This window comes from Vanessa tameamea, chromosome 12 (assembly GCF_037043105.1).
Source record: "Vanessa tameamea isolate UH-Manoa-2023 chromosome 12, ilVanTame1 primary haplotype, whole genome shotgun sequence".
In the NCBI taxonomy this organism is placed as follows: domain Eukaryota; kingdom Metazoa; phylum Arthropoda; class Insecta; order Lepidoptera; family Nymphalidae; genus Vanessa; species Vanessa tameamea.
This window is the reverse complement of record NC_087320.1, coordinates 1,043,518-1,063,827: the sequence shown is the minus strand read 5'-3', so window position 1 is coordinate 1,063,827 and position 20,310 is coordinate 1,043,518. Positions and strand designations below refer to the sequence as shown.

General features: G+C 33.3%; 1 protein-coding gene across 1 annotated transcript in view; it reads right to left on the bottom strand.

Annotated features, from left to right (window-relative positions):
- Positions 1 to 18,998, bottom strand: part of LOC113402401 (synaptic vesicle glycoprotein 2C-like) — a 41,789-nt gene extending 22,791 nt beyond the window's left edge. The window contains exon 1 of the mRNA XM_026642640.2: positions 18,715 to 18,998. Coding sequence (XP_026498425.1) covers positions 18,715 to 18,730 — 16 coding nt within the window. The 5' untranslated portion in view covers positions 18,731 to 18,998. The remainder of the gene's footprint in view (positions 1 to 18,714) is intronic.
- Positions 18,999 to 20,310: the final 1,312 nt, after the last annotated feature.

Below are 20,310 nucleotides of genomic sequence, written 5' to 3'. Positions count from 1 at the left end.
ATATGTTAACGCGATCAACATAAACAAATTAAGTATTAGTCACCGCTTGAAAGTCAATTGAATTGCCGATACTTCTTGTTTACAAATTTTAAAAATAAACAGTTTAACTCGAGGTTTATTTATGACTTTATAAATAGATCAACGGGAATGTTTTCATCAAAATCAATACGAAATAAGTAAATATTATAAACTTCGTACATGACTACGAAGTATGTTTTTTTGTACAAATATATAATATTCTTTGTTGATATTTATGGTCTTGAAGGTGAAATTCTCACAAAGACTTGGCTTCTCAATTTATATCAGTTAGTTATATCTATAATATATTAATTATATCTATAATATATTTAAAGTTATAAATTAAAAAAAAAATAACCTCACAAGGGACGCTCGACAAATGTGATCGACCTCGAAATTGAAGATTATTATAACAATTTACAACTAATGTAAACCACTCAAAAGTATGTTTGTAGAAAATTATATAAAAATATATTTTATGTGACAACAAGTCCTCGCGATGTTTTCCTTCAGTACCGAGAACGAGATAGATTATAAAAAAAATCAAGCAAGTGAAAACTCACTATCGCTTACCCGGCTTGGAACACGCGATCTCTGATTGCATATTGTTTGTAAAAATGTAAAAACAAAGAAATTATATACAATAATTATTCTACAGTTCAGTAAAAAACACATTAAAAGTAACGATAATAATCCTTGTAATATATTTTCGCATACTAAAAGGCGAGTAATACTTTCGTTTATATACGTCAGATACATAATAAATAATTAGTTTAAAGTGTAATGAACTCTGGGGCAGGTGTGAGACGGCCTCGCTGCCATTGACAAAGAGAACTCAAATAACTGCCCTAGAACCGAACCTCAGACAAACGTTTGATCTCGAATGATTGACGGTTAATTATTGAGATCAACCGTGCCGAAACCGAGCCATAGATAATATGATTAACTGATGGTTTTCTCTGCCCACAGACAAAGATTGAAATATGTTTGCGAAAATCAGACACTAACTCGGCATTTATTGCAGAAAACGATCGCGAAATGTTAGAAATACGCGACACTGCGAGATATATATATATAGTATATATATATATATTGGTAATTCGACGTATTCCCGTTAGGAGGTGATAGGGGTGACTATTTGCGATCATTTTAACCCCCATATAAAGTTAATAAGTAAGTTTTTTACATTGGTTATTATTTTAAATCAATTTTGTGGGAATTTTAAAGAGCGACCTTTAGTACGAATTCGGTCATCTTCGAATACGAATTTCCACCAGCGTCCTTTCTGATAATTTCTTTCGGTTGCTTTGAAATAAATTCCTACTTTTTATACATTTTCGGAAAGCTAATTAAACGACTATGTTTTTAATATAATCTGCAGAACAAGTTTCATATTGTTTTTTTTTGTTTTTCAGGCATATTTGAGGGAAAAAAATAAAAAAATTGAAAATTGCAGACACGTAATGAGTTCTTACAGAAAATATACAATATCGGTTAAGATGCACGCGTTCTAACCACTGGGCCATGTCGGCTCACATAGTGGTATTACCCACTACTGAAGAGATCCATTAGATCAAAACGGTCACTACGTAAATTGCTTCACAGCGATACCGCACCCGGCGGATTATCGATGAGGACGTAGGGACTAAGGTCCACTGCGCATAAGCGTATTGTCCACGTCAAACTAAAGAGTTTGGGTGAGGTGACTCTCTTTCTTATTGTCGAGAGACAACGGAACTTATCAGTTACGCGATAATCGCAAGAGTCAAAAGGAGATTCAAGGGTAAAGGGAACATACACGATGCAACCAGCGCTAGGTTGAGCGAGGCGTGATGCCATTATCCAAGTATACACTGCTAGGCGGCCGAGAGTCGCTACGAATGCTGATATAAGGTACTAGACAGTGCAGCACCCGTCAGGTACTAAACTGAACAACTTCATTAATTATATTTATTTTTAATTAATTACGTTTTCATATATCGTGAAAATCCTTACAGCATTGTTTTGTTTCAGAAAATTAACTTACATTTATTTTCCTTATCAAAAAAAAAATCTATTTGACTTGAACATAATTTAACAATTTAAAATAAAATATATTTTATAAGGACTCTTTAATGTTACGGTATTTTAAATTGAATCTAACATCAGTTCTGAAACTAAATAGCATCTTCTTAGTCTATTGTTTCTGAAACATATGATTTAAACTTACTAACAGGCAAAGTTTAAATTCGATGTTACATAATAAATGAAAATCGACAAACATCTAAAAGGAAAATTTAAAGAACGCACGTAATAAAATCACCATTAAAAAACTAATTCGAACAAAACGTGAAATATTAATTTGTTTGACCCAATTCCTTTCGTGCTTTCAATTGAAAGAAAACGGACGAATACCAGATCTTTTGAGAATCAAGCTGATTAATTTCAGATCACGGACCTTCGAGCACATTCACACTAAAGACGGACAATACTGGTTTTAACTGGAAAAATCTAGTTTCGCCATCTGGTGTCCGGATCGGTTGAGATGTTTTTAAGATATTGATGGTGCAATTAATATTAAAAGTCTGTAACTACAGGTTCTTTTATCTTTTCATTTGAGTCATCTTTACTGATGTTATTAACTGTAATACATTATTGTGACTTTCCGAAATTTATTTTAAGTTCAGGAGAAGTAATTTTGTACTTAAACAAGCAACTTTCAATTACTTAGTCTAGGTAGGTACTACCCATTCATCAGATTTTCTGCCGCCAAGCAGCAATATTTGGTATTGTTGTGTTCCGGTTTGAAAGGTGAGTGACCCAGTGTAACTACAGGCACTAGGGACATAACATCTTAGGGACGTAAGGTTGGTGGCGCATTGGCCACGTAAGGGATGGCTAATATTTCTAACAGCGACAACGGTCTATGGGCGGTGGGGACCACTTAACACCAGATGGCACATCAGACGGCCCGCCTACCTATTACAAAAAAAAATAAGAAGAGAAGTTAGATGTGATGAAATAAAGACTTTATTTTTACCTAATGGGGATTTTAAATGTTACTGAATTTTTATGAGCGGAAATGGCACAGTGGTTATAACGCGTGCATCTTAACCGATGATTTCGGGATTCAACCACAGAATTTTCATGTGCATCAAAATATAAACACAAATTAATTGTGTTTATATTTTCATCTCGTGCTCGGCAGTAAAGGAAAACATCGTGTGGAAACCTGCATGTGTCGAATTTCTGAAACGAAATTCTGCCACATGTGTATTCCACCAAAACGCATTGGAGCAGCGTGGTGGAATGTGCTCCAAACTTGAAGAGAAGCCTCAAATGGAGATGAGGCCTTAGCCCAGTCGTGGGAAATTTACAGGCAGTTAATAAGTAATGTAAAAATGTAATGAATTTTACATGTAATATAATACATACATATAATAAAATTGGAGTGTCTGTATGTAATATTAAAATAACCGATTTTCGCGGGCACAGCTAGTGTCTAAACAAATTTCTAGGTAAATAGATACAAAGGACATATTATCATCTTAATTCCTGACAATACCAATGTCTATGGATCTTAGTGACCACTTACCATCAGGTGGTCCAATAATCCGTTTACTTATTTGAAAAAAAAAAAACGTTCATCTTTAAAAAGGTTTTAAATATACTTTTACTTTCGATGTTTCTCGATAAAGATCTCACGAAGGGATAACTGGTTCACAAACAAACAGTTAAACAATAGACAACAGAATTGTTATGTCTGCTGTTAATGGACCGTATGTGTTGATTTGTTTAACTTAAACGTTAGTAACTTTGATATCGTTGCCTTTTTCCTCTCCGGATATACCTAAATAAGTACTGTCATGCGATTGGTTTATATAACTTTCATCTAAATAAATGACATCTGATTGGTTAATATCTCTCAAGTTTTAGTCTAGTGACAGGATGACACGAATCATAACCGTATATAGCGGGCTCAAACCCGACCAAGTATTTTCATGTGCTTAATTTGTGTTTATAGTTTACTAATCCGCCCCGGCTTCGCACGGGTGCATTTCTGATACTAAATATACATACAACAGAATGTCTTACGACGTTCACAGCTTTTTTGTCATTAGACTTTTGTCATTAGATTGTCCGCTATGTCCCTGCGTTTTAATTCTGTAATATCTTCGAAAATATTCATTTAAATTACTTGCTGTAATAGGCTATATAGATCTATATTAAATGCAAAATATATTTAAGGCACTTAATTAGATAAGGATTGATGATGTATTGCTTAAAATCGCTTCGAAAATAAGCCATTGTTTCTCGTAAAAAGGTAAAGAATAAAATATGGTTATTGTGGGTTATCCCTTAGAGATGGACATATACTAGCGCGGAATTTTTTAAAAACCTTTTTAAGGTGTATAATACTGTAGTACATTATTTTGATCTATCACGTAGGGTTCAGCCAGCGTTTGCAATGTAAGCTCAAAAAATCTGTTTATTTACGACATCACTTTAGAAACCTTTAAAATTATGATTGTTTCTCTACTATATTTTGCCTGTATTATGCACATAAACCTTCCTTCTTAAATCAATCTATCTTTAAAAAAAAACCGCATCAAAATCCGTTGTATATTTTTAAAGATCTAAGTATACGTAGGGACAGACAGCGGTAAGCGAATTTGTTTTATATCTAGTATGCAATGATGGTTTAGGAAAACTTTCTTCTAAAAAGGACATAAAATCTTAGCCCAGCAATGGCAAATTAAGATGCTATTTCTAAGAAGGTTTTTTTTATATTACAGTATTAAATATTTGGAATCCGACTGATCTCTTCTTCCGATTCTTCTCTCCGATTGAACTTCCGACTCCTGGCTTCGCACGGGTAGGATAAGGTTCTACTTAATTGTACATTGGTTATGTAAGAAATGGTTCAAATTTCATTCGGCGCCAATGTCTATGGGCAGTGGTGACCGCTTATCAGGTAGCTGAGTGGCCCCTTAGTGTAATTATTTTTTTTTTTTTAAATCGTTACTTTCCATCAGACGAGTCATCTACTCGATTTCCTGATATATTATAAAAAAGAAACGAAAAAACGACTTATATAGAAAAAAATATTGATAATTTTTACATATTTACTTATTATTTACATAGATACAAAACTTTTGCACTATGACATCTTATAGTTCCCAGATTGCCATATGCTGAATTTGAATGATAAATAAGATAAAGTTAATTACATCAAGCCGTGGAAAACTATTCCGGCCTCTTTTATAGCGAGCATCGGCTAAAACAACAGCTACAATTAATCTTGTACAAAGTTCACGTAATTTATGATATTTAGGCCCGTGCATAGGTTAAATCGTACATTAATGCATAGTTTATTGAACCCCACATTAAAATCTCTTTAATTTATTATTTTAGCGTTCTGTTAATCTGTACAAAATGTAATTCTTAAAAGATCACTTCGTTGTCTTTCTGAACTGAAAGTTATTTGATATCGATATATATTTTTATTCTAAATTTATATTGGCAATGCTAATATTATTTAGAAAAGGTCTTAATCGCCAACATACGATTTGACGAAATATTCCCAGGCATGTTCATCAATGAAACATTTTATCGCGTATTTATCTCTGACTTCCATATCAACATTAATAAAGTCTCATGAAGTTTGCGGCTAATCGTTGGCGAACCTCGCCTCGGCCGGCACTGTCCGGTTGTAACTGGATTTGTCTAGATAGAGCCTGTTCAATGCACCCTGTTCAAAACATTCATTGGCAGGCTGCTTGATAGCAATTGGCGGGTTTCGAATTTGTTTTTGTTTTAGGATAGCATGTGTCGAAGAAAGAAAGGCTATTCGTGCAATTTATAACCTGGGCCCAAAAGATTCGTTAAGAGATAAATTTAAAGAAGTTAAAATAATGACTGTCGCTTCTCAATTTGTTTTTGATAATGTTATGTATGTACGCAAAAACATAAACGATTTTCCCAGAAATTGTGACGTACATTCTATTAACACTAGGAACAAGAATAAACTTGTTACTCCAAGTACCCGATTACACAGGGTTAGTAACTCTTTTTTGGGGCAATGTATACGTTTTTACAACAGGATCCCAGAAAACGTTCAAAATTATTCAATTATAAAATTCAAAAGAATCGTTAAAGAGCGTTTGTGTGCTAAAGGATATTACAACACTAATGACTTTTTAGTTGACTGCACACCTTGGGAATGAAATGATCGCCTCCAGGCTGTTTCAAATAACTAAAATATAATTATTATTGTACATGCAAAATGGAAAAAAAAAAAAAAATATCCCGCTGAGTTTCTTTCGCCGGTTCTTCTCAGGTCCGAGGTGCTAAATTCCGAACCGGTGGTAGATTTTTGACAATCAATAAGCAAGTGTAAACACTTCTATATTGAATAAAGATTTTTGATTTGATTTGATTTGAGTGGCTGGAAGGACACTGAAGTCCACTATGCCTATCTCTGTGTTTGGACTCGTTTCTTCTGCTGAATCTAGACATCACGCTTACGTCATTGCTAGCAATATTCAGCGGCTTGACCTCGTAAAATTAATGCGGTACCATTAATAGATTTAACAGTTTTCCTTTGATTGAACTCAAATAATTCATTGAGGAAAGTTATTAGTAAATAACTTATGTTCATAGCTTCGCCTGCGTAGGTATTGGTTTAGTACGAAGTAGCGTGTCGTGTGTATGGTTTTATGTAGGTTTTATTGATAATCTGTTGTTTTTTTTTTTTAATTTAAATACTATGCCATTTATGTGCTTCAATATTTTGTTGCCGACTTTCAAATTATTGTTTGCTTTACATTACGAAAGAACAAGTATCTGATAACAGCCGAGATAGCAGATATGTTAGAATATGTTAATCTTAACAGAAGATTGCAGGTTCAATCCCGTTCGAGCACCACTGAATTGCAAGGTTGCTTTGTGTGTTTTGAATTGAACCAGCCAATATTATAGATTTTTCTGTAATAACTAGGACTAATCACAATCTCCGTATGGATCTTGAACAAATTAACTATTGATCAAAAGTTACAAATCTGCACAAGCTGATTACAGATAGCGGTTTAACTAAGTCATTAATGTAACACGACCTCACGAAAACCCCAGACGTCCGTCCACTGGCGACGCGACACTCGCCCCCCGTGAACCGTCTGGAAGCTCTCATGAGCTTGACAATTGTTTTAATATAATACATATACATAAACATATACAAGTTGTCGCCCGGTCGATCGGTATAAAAAGTAGCCTATCCTTTCTTGGAGTTCAAGCTTGCTTCATAGCTAATTTCATCAAATCGGTTCAGTGGTTTGCTCGTGAAAAAGCAACGGACAGACAGTCAGACAGAGTTACTTTCGCGTTTATATTATTATATATATGTAGATCGTTTAAATTACACTGTACCAGTGGCGTGTCTGTACATTCAATGTATCTAATAATTATTCGAGTGAACACAATGGAATTTTATCCTGAAAGGAAAATCATATTCTTTCAAAATCGTCATTGATTTGAACATCGGGTTCAATCTTAATTCAAAATATATATATCTAAGGAACCATTATCACTCGACAAGATGGGGGGGGTAATATCAAGGGAGACTGATGAACTACGCAGGGCATATTATAGTGCACAATTGTGTGTGCAAACGCAGTTGCACTCTCTCTCATAGTCCAATGAGATGGCAAATTAGATACGGCCGGAAAGCGTTTAGGCGCAGGACCAACGGCTTTATGTTCTTTCCGAGGCACGGGTGTATCCAGAGTTCGGGCTGTCACTGATTTTTTTTTTGATAAAAATACTCAATAACTTTTTTCCTTTACCTGAGGTACGAATCCAGGACCTCGGGTTCTGCGGCCTGTAGATCTAGCCACCTATTGGTGACTAGACTAACGAGGCACTCTCATCTTATGTCATCTCAACATAGATCTTCACCACCTTGGACGAGATGACTTATCAACACATCGATTTGAACCCGCAACCTTCGGCCAAAATCGACATCTCATATCGACTGGACCATCTGGCTTTAAAATAATATAATAATATTAAATTCTTCGTATAAAACAATGTAATATATTACGTTATCAAAGGTTCAACTGATCGGCCTCGACGACGTACATTGTAAATATTTTGACATTAAACTACGCTTTGCTATTTTTAAATATTTGATATTAATTTCTACACGATGTTCATCGCTGTATGTTGTTTACCATCGTTTATAAAAACAACCTCATTTATAAAAACAACCTCATTTATTTATTTTTATTGAAAAATACTTCAGCTTTATAATAAGAGCACTTAAATAATGGTAAGTAAAGTCAAAAACAATACAAGTACGAAATAGAAAAATGGCTGTAAATTGATGATCTGTGATACATTAAAAAAAAAATGTTGTGTCACAGAAATAAAACAGCACTATTTTTACACGACTTCAAAAAGGAATTTCATGTTTTCAAAGTTTATTTATGTTTGTGAGTTTCACAATTCCACCATAAAATTTAAATACCTGAACTGATTCGGATGTTAATCGTATAGTTAGAATCATTCGGATCAATCATCAGAGTAACACTGCCTATAAATTAATTAATTGTTTTTGTTTTTTTGCGGTATTGTTACCTTGGAAATAATTATAGGGAAACGTTCAGTGGCGTAGCTTTCTTAGGGCCAGGTGCAGTGCACCAGAACCCCGGAGCTCATGGGGCCCTCTAACTTCAGCTTTGAATAGAGCGGATCAGACAAATCGCCAGCTCCTGGATCCTATCTATAATTTTGAAGAGCACTATGAGTTAAAAAGGGGTTGGAAAGTGGGGCTGAGGGCCCGTTTCTTTTTCTATGCACCGGGGTCCTTGCCCATCTAGCTACGCCACTGGAAGCGTTGATAACTAGCCAATAATGTTCATTGTAAATTAATTTCAACATGACATGTACGTATAGCTACAGACGGGTGTTAATACCGGCAGCACATGTTGTAAGCACAAACGTTTTATTATCGCTATGTAACTGTTTTTGCAACATTTTTAGAACACATTATTACTAAAGTAGAACTTCAGTTTCGTTTATATAACGTTTTAAAACGAAACGTCACTGAACTGCACGTGGTTTTTTCTCTTAAAAACAAAATAGCGATCTTTTTTTATTGTCTCTTTATCGAAATTTTGTAGCCGTAATAACTTACATCGAACATATAAATGTCTACGTGTTAAATGCGTCTGAAAATGTCGAATCTGGCAACCGTCAAAGATTTAGACATTGTAAATAAAGAATGTTTAAATACAGAGTAAATCAAACGCGAGAGTGTGCATTTCAATTTTATAGAATTTATTTACCTTTTAAAATGTATTTATTTTTTTAACATGCATCATGTACAAACCACTTACTATTTTGACACGATATTTGTATTTAACGTGTTGCAGGCAAGATTTTAGGTTAAAAAGTCATCATACAATATAATCGCAAGCAACACGTGGCCGTGTCTACCTAGTGTCCTTTATAGGAATTATATTCTTGAACACTTAACAAAAAAACATCCTCCATAACATTGTGTTTCTTAAGAATACTATCCAGTCCTGTTTTCATAGACTAACTACCTTTTCCTATTTCTATTATTTTGTGATCGTTTATCGCTTAGACTATATTCGAAGCACTATTCGGTGGTAAACTAGAAAATCGTACTGGTGGCTTTGTCGGTGTAGGTACCTCTCACTAAACACATATTAGAATATGTTTGGTGGTAGACCACCAAACACCTACACATGTAAGATGTATGATCTAGTTTGATGGGTGAGTGAGCTAGTCTATCAGGTACAAGCTCAAGGGACATAACTATTAGTTACCAAGATTGGTGGTGCATTGACAAAAATGGTTAATATTTATAGTGCTTCGGTCTATGGGCAGTGTGACCACATACCATCATGTGGCCCACATGCAGGTCGGCGTATATAAAAATTGTTAACAATTACTCGTCAATTGAAATACTTACATATATTTTTTCACGGTTTGATAAGAAATTTCTAGAAACAAGGCCACGCGACGACGGCAAGGTGAATGCCACAGTCCTATCAATATCGTTATGAAGCAACTATCTCTGACCGGAGTTTTATCTATTTCATATAAGGGGCACTCGGTTTCACCTAAAATTAGAATTCGCTTAACTACTTCGTACCCGGGTTATTTTATCTTTTTCTGCTTCTGAAGTACAGCTGAGAAGGTTAATATATTTGTTGATTTATTTTAAATACTACCATCATTGAGTAATTTAAGTTTTTTTTTTTTAGAACAGGCAATGGAGCCAATGTTGTCGTCTAGGTAAGTGGACAATAAATAAATTAATTTAATTGTCTTTGAGTGTTCCTTAATCAGCTGAGGCATGGGTTTGAATGTAATCATTCAATGACTAACAACTGATCCTTCTGTGAGAATTTTCATTTAATTGACGTAAGTCCGGAAAACTAATTCGAAGGTCATACAGACTACATCTTATGTACTGGTTATATGTTTATTCATCAATTAACTATTTATCATCTGTATTATCAACTCATCATATTTGGCAAATTTCAAGCAAATGTCAGTCCGTCCTTCCCTTCCATACCTTATAAAGTATGTGTCAAATGTTTTTCAATGGAATTTAGTTTGCTTAACAAAAATTATTTGTGTGAATACTTACGATTGAAAAAGTGTTTGAATCATACAGAAATATAGTCCATTAAATATTTCTAAAAACACGCCAAATTTATACAGCAAGTAAATTAAAACGAAAAAAAAAAAAAAATTGCCGTCGTAGATTGGTGCAGAGAATTCCTTCACAGGGAAATCAAAACTAAAACTTCAGGGTATCAAGCCTTATAAGTTTATATAACGAGATAAATACATAACACATAAATGAATATCATAATATATTAATGTATGTATATATATATCAAGGCAATGAGCAATTCATAAAAAAGGAGACGCAATACGAATAAGAAGCGTATTTAATATGCTCTGCAGACATTAATTGTCACTAATACATATTTATGAATATAATTTTTTTTGTCTGTGTATAAAAACACCCTGAATAACTCACCCTTGAAACCGGTACACAACAATACTAAGTAGGTATTACTATTAGGCGGTAGAATATTCTAATGAGTGGGTGGTATCTAGCCTACCACCTTTAAGTGACGTTTATAAACTCGTACATATCAAAATAATAAGAGTGTTCATTACTTTTGTTTCCAAAATTTGTTATTGTACTAAAACTGGATAATAACTCTGAATCGTTTTGCCTTTGCCTATTTGATATATTAATAGCGTCAGCAGATTTTTGTCCCAGTGATTATGGGACGATAGCTGCACATAAAAAAACAAAGAGCATTCTTGTCTGCAATTCATTAAATTGTAATGACTTAAAAAAGTATTAATTTTAGAGAGCGGAAAGAGTTACCACGTTACCAGTTACCGTAGAGAACGACGCTATAGATGCATTAAAAAAAATGTAAATCGTGCGAACAGACGTCGACATTTTACAATGAAATTAAATTAAAAAAAAAAATCTGTCATAGATTTCGAAATTTGTAAAAATCTGCGAAGTGCGTGCGAAATTTATATGAAACCGCGTCGAAAAAATTTGTTGATAACGGTAAGTACACGCACACTAGGAAATTACTATGATATTTGGCGAGTGTCAAGCGTAGCTGTCACGCACACCAGGATGATAAACTTGACACGTTTGTTTTAAAGCATTTGTAGTGCAATATCTAAGATTGTGTGATTACGTTTAGCCAAATCCTATCTGAAACATGCAGAATATAATGGAGAAAATTCAATGTCATAATATTCGGCGGTCTTTGCGTGATTCGTTTTAAAAAAAAACTCCTAAAAGAATGACACACAATAATATATTCGATAAAACTTGTCACATGACAGACACGTAATATCACTTGTGTATAATTATGTCGTGACACGTAACACATCGAATCATTAGGTGACTTTATTTTATCAAGTAATGAGTTGATCGACCTCGCAACTCACAAATCTCATTAACCCTAGCCGTAATGAAGGTATTTTTTTAATCATCGTTAATTAGCTTTCGTTTGTAATTTCGTTTACATGGATCACATTCGCAATAGCAAATTTAACTCGGTCTGTTAAGAATTATTTTTGTGAAAATTAATAAAGAAAACTTTTTTAGTTTTGTGACATAAAATTATATATTAAAACAATTTTTTTTTATTTTTGACAGAAGATTTTTTTTTTTTTAAATATAAATTCTAAAATAAAAATAAATCAATGCAATGAACATCCTTTTATAAATTTGACAAGTTAATTAGCAATAAAAATAGTTTTAACTAAACATGGTCTATTAAAAAATGTGAAGCTTGTATATAAAAAAAAAAATAAGGCATAACATTCAATACAAGATTATATTAAAGATAAAAAAACATGGACTTAGTATTTATTGACTTCTATGCAGGATGTAAATAAAATTTATTATTGTTTACTGATATACTCTGTAATTAAAATGTTGTATATGAGTAACTACTTAGTTTCTTGCCGGTTCTTCGCTGCAGAATCTGTTTTCAGAACCGGTGGTAGCTTTAAATTTAAATCAACATTGTAACATGATTATTCAAAAGTGTTTATATTAGGCTACTTGAATAAAGAATATTTTGATTTTGTCCTACATCTTTATAACACCGAATAATAGTCAAGTCATCATCAGTATCAATGGAATTCACATTGTCAAGGTGTTGAGCGACACGCCCAAAAGCATGGCAGGAACGATGGGAGACGTTTATTCAACAATGAGTTTTTTAGCCTGTTGATGATGATGTAGATTTAAATGACAGGTTCTTAGCTTAAACAATTAAAACAAAAAAAAAAAATAAGCCAATGTTCTATACTAATATAATAAAAAGGTATATTTTGTTTGTTTGTATGTAGGTGGTAATATCCGAAACTAACGATCCAATACTAAATATTTTTTCACTGGTAAAAATCTACATTATACCTAAGTGGTATGAGTTCGTACGACCGGGGCGGTCGCTAGTCACTTACACAGTTACCACCAATTTAATACCTTTTATTACGTACAAACTTACATAAATTGCCTTTTTATAATATTAAAAACGATATAAGTCGAGGTCCTTGCAATATTATTTATTATTCAGAGGCGAGATGGCCCAGCGGTTAGAACGCGTGCATCTTAACCGATGATTTCGGGTTCAAACCCAGGCAGGCACCACTGAATTTACATGTGCTTAATTTGTTTATAATTCATCTCGTGCTCGGCGGTGAAGGAAAATATCGTGAGGAAACCTACATGTGTCTAATTTCAACGAAATTCTGCCATATGTGTATTCCACCAACCCGCATTGGAGCAGCGTGGTGGAATATGCTCCATACATTCTCCTCAACGGGAGAGGAGGCCTTAGCCCAGCAGTGGGAAATTTACAGGCTGATTATGTTATTTTTATTTTATTATTCAATTTATAATAAAAATAAATAATCTTTCTCAAAGCACGACTTCATTATGAAGAGTGAACATTGTTCCATAAAAACGCGGCGCTATTTCGTCAATGGATAAATTAAGATAGTACTAGATTTGTCCCCAGGTCATGGGAGCGCCACCGCACCCGACTGCCACCACATTGCCTTCCGTAGTTCAAATGTCAAAGCTATTAGTCTTAGAAGCTACCAAGGCTTATTCATATAATATACTGATACGAGAGTGGATTATATAACTTCTTTAAATATTTGCCACAGAGGTTTTGCTGTTTTCCGGATTCTATAGATTTATAGATATTATATGTCAAATTTCTAGACGATTTTTCCTTCAGCACCGAATGTAAGATAAAATATAAGCACAGATTGAGTATCTAAAAACGCCATTGATTTTGCCTGCCCGATTGACAAGTGTTAAACAACCAATATAATATAATCAAAACATTAATAAAATACAGACGAACTCTAGTGAATAATTTTAAATCAATACAAATCACCGTTACTATTTTGCGTTAGCAACATTTAACATGCTTAAAATAAGTATAAACAGTAACATGTCGTCAAAAGGACAAACAAAAATACATGTATTGTGGACATACATCGTCCATATGAAGAATATGCACGGACATGTGCGTTACGAGAGCGCAAATTTTATAGACAGTAAAAATGTAATTTAAATATGAAACCAATCGCCGCGTCGCACTCATTGGAGCGACCCATCTGCGTCGATCATTACTCTGACATTACGATAACTTTATTTTTAATGAAGATTTATTGAAATAATACTATTTTTATAACAACGTCGCAGAATTGTGTCACCTATTCGAATTACGTCGATGTTTTTGTTGTAATAACTTCGATTTTGCTTATTATATCAACAATAGTTATCTATGAAATTTTACTGTTGTTGCTCGTGATTCGGTTTGAAGGGTAAGAGAGCCAGTGTCACGGGTGCAAGGGGCATTACATCATAGTTCCGAGGGTTTGTGGCGTATCGTTGATGTAAGAGTTCATATATATAGTGCTGATTTCTAGAATTGGAATCGTTTATAAAACTACTTAAATCGTGCCGTCTTTTGATTAGACAGAATATAACATTATTTTTTAATCATTTGAAACGTGATACGAAATGTATTCAAAATGATTAAATAAAAATACAAAGCAAAAATATTGTCAATAAAAGTTTATTACAAATTGACACCGACAGAAAAAAAAGTCTTAGGATGCAGGGCTCCTTACCCTGACGGGGCCACTAGGTCCACGCTGACTAATAGAAAAATCCAGCCCTGGCAATACGAAATGTAATCCTGGAGTAACGATTGTGAAGGATTATTACGCAGCCTGGAATTTAAAAAATATAGGCACATAAAAATGTACTTAATCCAAATACTAAAAAGACACGGTCTGTGGTGATTTGTTTATTAAGACTAATTACGTATTAGTAATCATAATTTGAACTTCGTTCGTTGGTTTCGAATCGGAAAAACCATTAAAATGGCAACACTTCGAAACCGCAGACTACACACCTGTTAATATAGGTCACAGAATGACAATGACCAAACGTCATTGTGTTGAGCGAATGAGCAACAGGGAATGATATAAGGTAAATGGAAAATTATTATCCAAAAACATTCGCATTTCGAAATATGGCAGGAACTCTAAGAATTTGAGCCCGCGTGAGAGCCCTAGTTAATAATACTAATTATAATAGGCCCTACGGGTCGTAACGAGTGTTATAATCTGTATCCTATTCCAATTGAAGAAGGAGTAAAGATAAACAAACCTTGTATTTACATATTCCATGTGATTTGTTAATACCACAGTTACCTATATTATAAACTGCAAACAGTTCTAGATTGATATATCTTTAACTCTACTCCTCTTTACTACTTATAAGTTTCATTTTACTTCCAAAGTTTCAATAACAAATTTTTTTACAACATAGGCTAATGGGCCACCTGATGGCAAGTAGCCAGCACAGCCCATAGACATTAGCGCATCACCAAAGCGCCACCAACCTTGGGGACTAAGATGTTATGTCCCTTATGCCTGTAATTGCACTGGCTCACTTACCAATATATGATGACCGGCTAGTACCCAGTTGGGCTTGCACAAACCCCAACCAACAACAGCAACAATGATATTACATCAATTCAATGTCTAAAACTGTTTAATTGTCATTACTCCTCCAGTAATTGGAAAATAAGATGATAATAAGTTTTAACAATAAAGAAACGAACGCGAAAATATATTTCCAAATCATACTGGTAGATCTTAATCTACCAGTACCATTTGGAACTTCAGCTTTCTAATATTATTTTCTAGATGGCATACAATAGCAGACTAATTCCTTACATATGTCAAAGACACGTACCCCCACTTTTACTGGGTTGTGCTCTGTGCAAGGTCCGTAAAATAAATTCAGGAGTTTTCCAAGTCTTATCAGTTAGGCAAGTTGAAGAAATTCGACTTAGTCGTTGATCATACCAACCAAAAAACACTATTTTTTACGAACCTATTCAATTTGAAATTAATATTTTAATTATGTGTTAGTCGCGCTATTAAGCGTCGGAATAAATTTTGTTTTAAGTCACGATATCGATTTCAATTGTTGTCGAGATATGTGAGACGAAAGATACACCAATGGACATACGAACAAATTGTATGCATTGAAATAGATATATCGGTTAGTATTCGCCAATCGGAAACCAATTAAATATATTTATTTAGTTTGTTTTTAAATAAGTCGATTACTCACTGTCCCTATTGTCTAGAAATTACTAATGTTCCTAAATTCCCATTTAGATAATCGTAAGTAGTTAGTGAAGGCGACAATAGCCCGAGGGATCGAATAGAAGCTGAGACTTTATCACTATGCGGCTCGTATTCATTTGAATTATGACACTTAGGATGCTAACCTAAAAAACCTAACCCTCCGTTAGGTTAGCCTTCGATGACAAAGGTTGGTAAATTTTTTGCCCATAAAATCAGAAGAAGGTTTCAAATAGAAAGTTTTAGTTAAATTCTTGCAGTAATTTCGTCTTTCATATTTTGTACAATCAATATTATTTATACATACAAAAAATTAAAAAAATAACGTCGTATTCACAGTGTAACTGATATATAAAAGAAAATAATATTACAATAATAAATATAAAACAAATGAATCATATTAAAATAACAATCTTTACTATATTTTTCGCGTAAAAACCCATAAATGTCAATAACGTTGACAGCTACGTACTTAATTCGTTATGACGTCATAAAGCCCTTTCAACAAAGCTGCTAAGTTTAGGTACGTCAAAATCAGTTGAATGCTTTACGCTCTGTGTTGAGGATTGCATTGAAGGAGTGCATTACCCTCTGGAAGTTTGATGTTCACACATGTACAGAATCGCAATCAACTTTACACTAAGTAATAATAAATAATACATTTTTTTAATTATATTAATTTATTTAATAATACACTAAGCGTCCGGCCGCTTGTTTAACTTAACTGCTAGATAGATATAAATATTTAATTTAAATAGGTAGACATACTATCAAATATGCTATTGATAGTTGCCATTTATAGTTTGCGTTGAAATAAACAACGTGAGGAAACCTGCATGTGTCTAATTTCAACGAAATTCTGCCACAAGTGTATCCACCAACACGCATTGCAGCAGCGTGGTGGAATATGTTCCAAATACCTTCTCCTCGAAGGGCCTTAGCCCAGCAGTTGAAAATTTACAGGCTGTTAATGTAGTTGCCATTGCCCATAAACATTGGTACTGTTAAAAATATTAAACATCTTATTCTAACAATGCACCACCATCCTTGGGAACTAAAATGCTGTGTCCGTTGTTACACTGGCTTACTAACCCTTCAAACAGGATTTTTTTGTTATAGGATGTCGATACCCTTTTCATTGTTCGCTGATACATGTTTTTTTTTATTTGCCCCGATATAAGTGCCCTAGACTAATTTTAAGAAGAACAAAAAAAAAACTATTCAATTCTAAGCAATTTTTCAACTTAATCACTTCTAACGTACCTTCACTACGAAGAAAACAATATTAAGTGTTTTCTTTGTTTTCAAATGTGAAAAAATGTCCTGATTGATTTTGGTCATGATTCGGTGGATTTTTGAATATCGTAACCCTTAACGCTTCTATATTGAGTAAAAGTTTTTGTCTTTGACTTTGATGCTGAATCAACTGAGAATAGTCAACATCACTGGATTTATCCCCTCTCCCTTATTATCATAATTCGATGGAACGGCAATCCTACACAAAAGGAAAGAGTTCGGACACAAGTTTCACTGTGCGTGATTTCCGAAATTTCGGGCTTACTTTAATAACTTTTTATTAGCACGAGATTTGAACACACGCTAATACAAAATATCCACGGATATATTTGTATATACATTATATTATATGTTATTGTAATATTTTTGTAAATAATTCAGTACGAAACAATTTGCCAAATTGTTTTTTTTTTTAATATATAAGTATTTAAATTTAATAAGCCAATGTTTAATGATTATCAGTCGTTCGTATAAGTATTCGTCATTAAATAGACGGAAAACATTCCAAAGGTTTTTTTTATGTATCTAACTCGAAGTCTTAGAAAGTTCTCGAAATTATATTTTTCAATGAAACTTGTATAACGTCATTGTGTCTAAAAAAAATACACTTTAGTAAATTTAATTATTTGGCTTGAAAATTTTTATTTGTGGAATTTTTAAATGTTTAAGAAAAAATAAAAAATTAAAATTAGAAAAAATACAATAAATTTTAAAACTTTGAAATGTGTGTAGTTGAAAGAATTATAAGCGTATTTTTTTTACAAACGACTTTATCTAATTATGATGACATTTTATACTTTCCATAAAGAAAATGACAATGATAGTAACTATAATGCCACAACATAAATTAACAAAAAAGGTTAAATAACATCCCAAAATAATTTTAATATTGTTTTTTATAGCTTGTATATTTTTAACACAATACTTTGTAAGAACGCTTCAGTACGTTCGACGTTGAATAAACCTGTTGATATTGTAAGCTTGCAGTATACGTTGTACAAAATAACTAAATTTCACATAACAATAAAATATCTTAATTTATATTATAATATAATAATATTAGTGACGTTCTGATTAATATTATTAAATTTTATAAATATTTTTTAACGATATTTTAATACATATTTTTAAAGACAAAATGGTACTTACCAACGTGTTCTTCCATTTCTATAATGCCACTAGCACGTAAAGTCTAAGCACTAACTTATTTACTTAAAATCTAATATCACACGAAATTAAAAAATCACAAAGTTACACTTAGACAAGATTATAACGACACTTGCATGCACTAGGTTTTTTTTTTAATTTTATCCCATTTGTTTGAGGATAATATGTAGCAGTTTTTCACTTAAGTTTGACTCGTGTGCGAGACCTAGGCGGCATTGGGCGGGCGAGTGACTAGGGCAACGATCAAACAAGAACTGCCCGCTAGGGACGCAGCCGAGCATATATCGATACTAATTATATCGATGTCTCGGATAGACGACGCAAATGATTGTTATTTGGAAAATACAATACATTGATAAATTGCGTGGTTTTTTTAGTAATGAAAATATATAATCTTTATATTTTTAAAATTTCGATATTAAATTAAACCTATTAAGTTACTGTTCAATAAATATTACACGAACTAAACGCACTGGGCGCAGTGATCACATAATTTGGTTCCAATACTAAGGATTGCAGATTCGATTTCCGCTCAATGGAAACGTTGCTGTGTCTAGTGATTTTTGTATTTACATGTTTGCACTTCACAGAGTTTCTTATCTAGGGTTGCTCGAGAGTGAATCGTTTATTTCTAAACATTACATTGAAAAATATAATTTTTATCATGGATCGAAACTGCTACCGTGAGCGTTAATAGATCAGTATTTTGATGGAATATTAAAAAAAGAGCAACATACGAAGTAATTATTTTCCGTGTATGATAACCTAGTTTTTGAAGCGTAGGTAAACGCTTACGTTTTTCGTAAAAATATTTTCAGGTTTGCTCGTATCGGCTAATTTCCATATTACATTAAAATTAGTTTCTTTGAAATGATGTATTAACGTTATTAAGTTAGGTTTAACTGCCTCCACAGTATAAAACTTATGGAACTGACTTAGAGTATTTAATTAGACAGAAAGAGCCATAACAAACAGGCCAACTTTTTTATCTTGGTGTGCGTAACAGCTATGCTTGACACTTGCAAAACGTCATACTACTTTACTAGTGCGTGTACTTAGTGCACAACAGTTGGCCACTATTTTTTTTGACTCGGTCTCTTAATTAATAGCCTAACTAGACATATAAATAATCAAAAGAATAAACTGCAGGTCAAATTAGAAAGTCAGCGTTCCATTGGTTCTGAGTCTAATCTCTCCCCAGTTGCACTATGTATTCCTCAATTTTCATTGGTTGTGTTTGGGCATATACACTATTCAAACTACAAGAGGAGAAACGCCAAATAAACAACATTTGACAGCAATTTGACGTGATATCATTCGTCGAGAGCTTGATTAATCTATGATATTCACTATGGATTTGGGAAAAAATGGCGGTTTGAACGATGGGAAGTAAAATTAAAGTAAAAAAAGTGGTTAAGTGCAATAATAATAAGTGTTGTATTATAAATAACGGACTATTAATCACAAACTCTGTGCACAATGTAGCTGAGTTATTAGCAAATCGCATGAGATACGTAAATCTAAGGTCTGTTTGTCTTTTTTCCTACTTCCCTTGGAATAGGCAATTATATATATATA